This window comes from Mizuhopecten yessoensis, unplaced genomic scaffold (assembly GCF_002113885.1).
Source record: "Mizuhopecten yessoensis strain PY_sf001 unplaced genomic scaffold, ASM211388v2 scaffold1441, whole genome shotgun sequence".
NCBI classification, from domain to species: Eukaryota; Metazoa; Mollusca; class Bivalvia; order Pectinida; family Pectinidae; genus Mizuhopecten; species Mizuhopecten yessoensis.
This window is the reverse complement of record NW_018404048.1, coordinates 10,839-19,057: the sequence shown is the minus strand read 5'-3', so window position 1 is coordinate 19,057 and position 8,219 is coordinate 10,839. Positions and strand designations below refer to the sequence as shown.

General features: G+C 40.3%; 1 protein-coding gene across 1 annotated transcript; it reads right to left on the bottom strand.

The window, feature by feature from the left end:
• Positions 1-506: 506 nt before the first annotated feature.
• LOC110462316 (breast cancer anti-estrogen resistance protein 1-like) lies at positions 507-1,973 on the bottom strand (the record flags this gene model as incomplete). Its single annotated transcript, XM_021516246.1, has 1 exon — positions 507-1,973. A coding segment is annotated over one exon (1,467 nt), but the record flags the coding sequence as incomplete, so codon positions are not given.
• Between the last annotated feature and the right edge of the window lie 6,246 nt (positions 1,974-8,219).

Sequence of the window (8,219 nt, the reverse complement as noted above, 5' to 3'; positions counted from 1 at the left end):
AAATCTGAAACCTGTACAGTTTATCTTTTTAAATTACAAATGTTTATCTCTATTAGAATAATTTTATTACATAACCAAAAATTAAATAACCGGTACTGAACATGAAAACAAGGCCCAATGGGCCCGCATCGCCAACCTGTTATTGATCTCGAAATTGTAACCTTAAAAGTGGATAAAAATAAAGCTATAGGCAAAATATCAGTGTCTTGACTCAAAGTCATTCAAAAGAACCTCGTAAAAGATTTAAACACATTTGACCCCTGTGACCTTAAAAGTCAAACAAAGACATTAAGATGAACATCCCAGCATGCTTAACTGACCAAATATCATCAACCTGGACATTTTGGTTATTCAGAGGTCTTTTAATAATTTCAACATATTTGATCCTTTGACCTTGAATATGGGTGACGGTAATTAATTTACACAAACTTGGTAGCCCTCCATCCCAGCATGCTACTGGCCAAATATCACCAACCTGGGCCTTTTGGTTACTGAGAAGATGTTGTTTAAAGTGCATTCTTGACGCTGGACGCCACACCATGGCATAAGCTCACTTGGCCCTTTGGTTTCTGGTAGAGCGCCCGTCTAGAGTTCGGAGGTACCGGTTTCTGGTAGAGCGCCCGTCTAGAGTTCGGAGGATCCAGTTTCTGGTAGAGCGCCTGTCTCGAGTTCAGAGGTACCGGCTTCTGGTAGAGCGCCCGTCTAGAGTTCGGAGGTACCTGTTCCTGGTAGACCGCCCGTCTAGAGTTCGGAGGTACCGGTTTCTGGTAGTGCGCCCGTCTAGAGTTCGGAGGTACCGTTTTCTGGTAGAGCGCCCGTCTAGAGTTCGGAGGATCCAGTTTCTGGTAGAGCGCCTGTCTAGAGTTCAGAGGTACCGGTTTCTGGTAGAGCGCCCGTCTAGAGTTCGGAGATACCGGTTTCTGGTAGAGCTCCCGTCTAGAATTCGGAAGTACCGGTTTCTGGTAGAGCACCCGTCTAGAGTTCGTAGGTACCGGTTTCTGGTAGAGCGCCCGTCTAGAGTTCGGAGGTATCGGTTTCTGGTAGAGCGCCCGTCTAGAGTTCGGAGATACCGGTTTCTGGTAGAGCGCCCGTCTAGAATTCGGAAGTACCGGTTTCTGGTAGAGCACCCGTCTAGAGTTCGTAGGTCCCGGTTTCTGGTAGAGCGCCCGTCTAGAGTTCGGAGGATCCAGTTTCTGGTAGAGCGCCTGTCTCGAGTTCAGAGGTACCGGCTTCTGGTAGAGCGCCCGTCTAGAGTTCGGAGGTACTGGTTTCTGGTAGAGCGCCTGTCTAGAGTTCGTAGGTACCGGTTTCTGGTAGAGCGCCCGTCTAGAGTTCGGAGGATCCAGTTTCTGGTAGAGCGCCTGTCTCGAGTTCAGAGGTACCGGCTTCTGGTAGAGCGCCCGTCTAGAGTTCGGAGGTATCGGTTTCTGGTAGAGCGCCCGTCTAGAGTTCGGAAGTATCGGTTTCTGGTAGAGCGCCCGTCTAGAGTTCGGAAGTATCGGTTTCTGGTAGAGCGCCCGTCTAGAGTTCGGAGATACCGGTTTCTGGTAGAGCTCCCGTCTAGAATTCGGAAGTACCGGTTTCTGGTAGAGCACCCGTCTAGAGTTCGTAGGTCCCGGTTTCTGGTAGAGCGCCCGTCTAGAGTTCGGAGGATCCAGTTTCTGGTAGAGCGCCTGTCTCGAGTTCAGAGGTACCGGCTTCTGGTAGAGCGCCCGTCTAGAGTTCGGAGGTACCGGCTTCTGGTAGAGCGCCTGTCTAGAGTTCGGAGGTACCGGTTTCTGGTAGAGCACCAGTCTAGAGTTCAGAGGTACCGGTTTCTGGTAGAGAGCCCGTCTAGAGTTCGGAGGTATCGGTTTCTGGTAGAGCGCCCGTCTAGAGTTCGGAGATACCGGTTTCTGGTAGAGCTCCCGTCTAGAATTCGGAGGTACCGGTTTCTGGTAGAGCACCCGTCTAGAGTTCGGAGGTACCGGTTTCTGGTAGAGCACCAGTCTAGAGTTCAGAGGTACCGGTTTCTGGTAGAGCGCCCGTCTAGAGTTCGGAGGTCCTTAATTCCTATACTGTTCTGGCCCTAATGTGGTTTCCCTCTCCTGTATAGTACTGTATTAGTATCAGCGTAAGTGAGCTCAGTGTAAAGAAGAGACGTGTAGAAGGACATACAAACAGGAACGGCAAAAACTTCATGCCTCCTACACCAACATTACACTTATCAAATATCAAATAATGTTATGTGTTTTAAATCTTGAATCTATTCTACGAATTACCATTATGTTAAGATTCGGGTGGTGACAGTTAAGGTGTTTATGGGTCCCTTCTACAACACTAGCCTACGACTGGCAAATAAGTACAACAAAAGTTTGTGAGCTGTACATCAAGTAAGTTTACCAGCAACAACTACAGGAGGAACATGTTACATCAGTACCCTGGCAAACATCGTTCATAGTTTTTATGATGATTGGTGACATACCATCCACCCCTATCACCCTTATGACCCCCCTACCCCCTCCCCTCCCTGCTCCCAACCCCAAACCAGATAGGAGATAACAGGGTGAGTGCCAGTCCCCAGTCTAACAGTTTGTTCTACAGGCCTGAGATTCTTAATACCAGGGGATACTGCATCAATGTGTCTATATACATCATACTGATCCCAGAACAGGGTAATAAAACATCATGTCACCCTCATCCACTCAAGTTTCTCCAATCGTATTCACCTTTTTGGAACCTCTCTAGGAAAATGAGTGAGAGCCACCACAACCAAGTAATACCGAGTGACTTAATCAGACAACAGCAATGGCGCGCTAACCTGATCATCGTTACTGTTGGATTATTGTTTTGTTTAAAAAAAAAAAAAACATTCATTGCTCTGGTGGTAAGAAAACATGACTCACTGTTTGTCGTTGATAACTCATGTTTAACCCAGAATCAATCTCAGAGAAACAAAGGTTCACTGAATGTTCCAAAATATTTGTTTTTCTTATCACAACTTAATATCAAATGAAGTGATGTAAAAGTTACACAAAAATCAACAAAGATGAAAAATAGATTATCATACAATTCAATATAACAGTGATTATTGTGACCCATTGCTACAACCCACAGGTTCTGCATAAGGCATTCCAACCTTCGAAATATCAATCTCCTGACAAAAATTATGCAGTCACTGCAAGCTATTTTGAAGTGATACAAAATCTGTTTGGTAAAATTCAACCGGTTATGTGAAAAAAATCTATTTAAAGCAGTTAAAAACAGAAGAATTCAAGGTGACAAAATGGTTGCCACTCAAACTTTCAATCCAAATATTTAAGAGGTCAATATGTTTTAGTAATTAAGAGATCATGATATATTCAAAGTATATTCAGTGCAAAAACAATGTATCTCACTTTAAGTTACTTTTTTTCCCATTTTTCAAATTAAGTGTTTCAGAATTATTTTTTTTCAGAATGAATTAATGAGTAATTAAAATGACATGAGAATTCTGCAAATTACTTGAGTATTTTGTTCACAATCTCATAAGTTACGATACCCAATAGCTATTGGGGTAGGGTGCTATTGGGGTAGGATGCTATTGGGGTAGATGCTATTGGGGTAGGATCGATGTAGGAATATTTATGCACAAACTACCAATCATCATAATCACCTACTTTCAACATAGCAACAAATCATCATCTTCATGAAACAATATGTGGTGGGGAGTGGCAAGGTTTCTTTATAAATTGTAAATAATTAAATTAATGACAATTTCTAATATCAACCAAATAATGAACAAGATGTGTAAAAAATACACTGGTACTTAAGGGTTTAGGCTACATTACCACAGTTAAACTATTTTGTGTTTGAGGTAATCAAAACAAATAACATTATACATTACTTCATGAATTACAAAAAATAACTCAAATATTGTTCTTCAAATTACAAAAAAATATCAACAACAGATCAGAATCAGAAATTACGTCTGCGTAAATGTAAGCTAGATCGAAATAATATAAAAGGTAATTAGTCTCGCGAAACATTTACCTAACAAGTCAGATTTACCACGAAACATTTACATAACAAGTCAGCTTTACCACGAAACATTTACATAACAAGTCAGATTTACCACGAAACATTTACATAACAAGTCAGCTTTACCACGAAACATTTACATAACAAGTCAGATTTACCACGAAACATTTACATAACAAGTCAGCTTTACCACGAAACATTTACATAACAAGTCAGATTTACCACGAAACATTTACATAACAAGTCAGCTTTACCACGAAACATTTACATAACAAGTCAGATTTACCACGAAACATTTACATAACAAGTCAGCTTTACCACGAAACATTTACATAACAAGTCAGATTTACCACGAAACATTTACATAACAAGTCAGCTTTACCACGAAACATTTACATAACAAGTCAGATTTACCACGAAACATTTACATAACAAGTCAGATTTACCAGTGAAAACATTATTCTGTGCTTCAAACCTTCCCCTAAATATTTAAAAATTCCAAATCAGAAAAGATATTTTAAATGTATATGTGTGATTGTGTAACTCTTTTGTGTGGAGAAGTTACAGGTAAGGGTAAGGTAGTATGTGTCCTTAAGTGAACAGAGAGGAAATGACATAAACTACATATTGGCCTTTTCTGTTAAAATGAACAATACAGTTGGATTATAACTATTCCATTACAAAGGGTAGATATGGGTCTGATGAAATGTTTTGGGAGTTTGCCTATATTCTTTGTTAGGCTTGCAGCAGTGGCGACAGATAAACACTAATTTACTCCAAACAAACAATTTGTTGATACAACTGTCTGATCTGGACCACATCAACCAAAACAGTTCTTATGGTTGATGAGGAATGATGGAGACATTGATTTAAATAAAACTGTCAATCTTCGGTCAGATTTCCTCCTGTAATAATTCCCACACTGACTGAAAATAAAACTGAAGGCGGACAACATGAGGCCAGACAAACCACATTAATTGTTTCCTGATACCTGACCAATCCTACAAACCCTGCAATCAAAGCACAACATATTGGCCCATGTGTGGTCACAAACAGTCAAGTTAACATATTATCACATGTGTGGTCACAAACAGTCAAGTTTACTTATTAGCCCATGTGTGGTCACAAACAGTCAAGTTTACATATTAGCCCATGTGTGGTGACAAACAGTCAAGTTAGCATATCATCCCCATGTGTGGTGACAAACAGTCAAGTTAACATATTGGCCCATGTGTGGTGACAAACAGTCAAGTTAACATATTGGCCCATGTGTGGTCACAAACAGTCAAGTTAACATATAGGCCCATGTGTGGTCACAAACAGTCAAGTTTACATATTGGCCTATGTGTGGTCACAAACAGTCAAGTTAACATATTATCCCCATGTGTGGTCACAAACAGTCAAGTTAACATATTTTCACATGTGTGGTCACAATCAGTCAAGTTTACTTATTAGCCCATGTGTGGTCACAAACAGTCAAGTTTACATATTAGCCCATGTGTGGTCACAAAGAGTCAAGTTAGCATATTATCCCCATGTGTGGTGACAAACAGTCAAGTTAACATATTGGCCCATGTGTGGTCACAAACAGTCAAGTTAACATATTGGCCCATGTGTGGTCACAAACAGTCAAGTTAACATATTAGCCCATGTGTGGTCACAAACAGTCAAGTTAACATATTAGCCCATGTGTGGTCACAAACAGTCAAGTTAACATATTAGCCCATGTGTGGTCACAAACAGTCAAGTTAACATATTAGCCCATGTGTGGTCACAAACAGTCAAGTTAACATATTAGCCCATGTGTGGTCACAAACAGTCAAGTTAACATATTAGCCCATGTGTGGTCACAAACAGTCAAGTTAACATATTAGCCCATGTGTGGTCACAAACAGTCAAGTTAACATATTAGCCCATGTGTGGTCACAAACAGTCAAGTTAACATATTAGCCCATGTGTGGTCACAAACAGTCAAGTTAACATATTAGCCCATGTGTGGTCACAAACAGTCAAGTTAACATATTAGCCCATGTGTGGTCACAAACAGTCAAGTTAACATATTAGCCCATGTGTGGTCACAAACAGTCAAGTTAACATATTAGCCCATGTGTGGTCACAAACAGTCAAGTTAACATATTAGCCCATGTGTGGTCACAAACAGTCAAGTTAACATATTATCACATGTGTGGTCACAAACAGTCAAGTTTACTTATTAGCCCATGTGTGGTCACAAACAGTCAAGTTTACATATAGGCCCATGTGTGGTCACAAACAGTCAAGTTAGCATATTATCCCTATGTGTGGTTACAAACAGTCAAGTTAACATATTGGCCCATGTGTGGTCACAAACAGTCAAGTTAGCATATTATCCCCATGTGTGGTCACAAACAGTCAAGTTTACATATTAGCCCATGTGTAGTCCCAAACAGTCAAGTTAGCATATTATCCCCATGTGTGGTGACAAACAGTCAAGTTAAACATATTATCCCCATGTGTGGTGACAAACAGTCAAGTTTACATATTAGCCCATGTGTAGTCCCAAACAGTCAAGTTAGCATATTATCCCCATGTGTGGTGACAAACAGTCAAGTTTACATATTAGCCCATGTGTAGTCACAAACAGTCAAGTTAGCATATTATCCCCATGTGTGGTCACAAACAGTCAAGTTAACATATTGGCCCATGTGTGATCACAAACATTCAAGTTAACATATTAGCCCATGTGTGGTCACAAACAGTCAAATTAACATATTGGCCCATGTGTGGTCACAAACAGTCAAGTTAACATATTGGCCCATGCATAGTCACAAACAGTCAAGTTAACATATTGGCCCATGTGTGGTCACAAACAGGCAAGTTAACATATTAGCCCATGTGTAGTCACATGCAGTCAAGTTAGCATATTATCCCCATGTGTGGTTAGCCCATGTGTGGTCACAAACAGTCAAGTTAACATATTGGCCCGTGTGTGGTCACAAACAGTCAAGTTAACATATTAGCCCATGGGTAGTCACATACAGTCAAGTTAGCATATTATCCCCATGTGTGGTCACAAACAGTCAAGTTAACATATTAGCCCATGTGTAGTCACATACAGTCAAGTTAGCATATTATCCCCATGTGTGGTCACAAACAGTCAAGTTAACATATTGGCCAATGTGTAGTCACAAACAGTCAAGTTGACATATTTGCCCATGTGTTGTCACAAACAGTCAAGTTTACATAGTAGCCCATATGTGGTCACAAAAAGTCAAGTTAACATATTGGCCAATGTGTAGTCACAAACAGTCAAGTTAACATGTTAGCCCATGTGTAGTCACACACAGTCAAGTTAACATATTGGCTCATGTGTGGTCACAAACAGACTAGTTAACATATTGGCCCATGTGTGGTCACAAACAGTCAAGTTAACTAATATTAGCCCATGTGTGGTCACAAACAGTCAAGTTAGAATATTAGCCCATGTGTGGTCACACAGTCAAGTTAACATTTCCTGGCTCGATTCTTTCATTCTTTCTTCTTGTTTTCCTCGCATCTCATTGGAGGTTTGATAAAGGTGAAATAGATGAGTGTTACCACAGTAAAGATGTGGATATAGAACCCGACCGATCTGAAATGTACAGTAGATTGGATTAAAACATACTATGATATTGCATCACTTTATAGAAACATTCAAATCAGAATTATTGTTTATCATATTTATCTACTTATCAATATATTATATAACTCAAGTGAGCACTTAAATTGCAAAATGACAGCTAGAGGGTTTGTAAAATGTAACAGCATCATGTTCACTGTTACAGAGCATCATGTTCGTTCACTATTACAGAGCATCATGTTCGTTCATTATTACAGAGCATCATGTTCACTGTTACAGAGCGTCATGTTCGTTCACTATTACAGAGCATCATGTTCGTTCAATATTACAGAGCATCATGTTCATTCACTATTACAGAGCATCATGTTCACTGTTACAGAGCGTCACGTTCACTGTTACAAAGCATCATGCTAACTGTTACAGAGCATCATGTTGACTATTACAGAACATCATGTTCACTATTGCAGAACATCATGTTCACTGTTACAGAGCATCATGTTCACTATTACAGAGCATCATGTTCACTATTACAGAGCACCATGTTCACTATTACAGAGCATCATGTTCACTATTACAGAGCATCATGTTCACTATTACAGAGCATCATGTTCACTGTTACAGA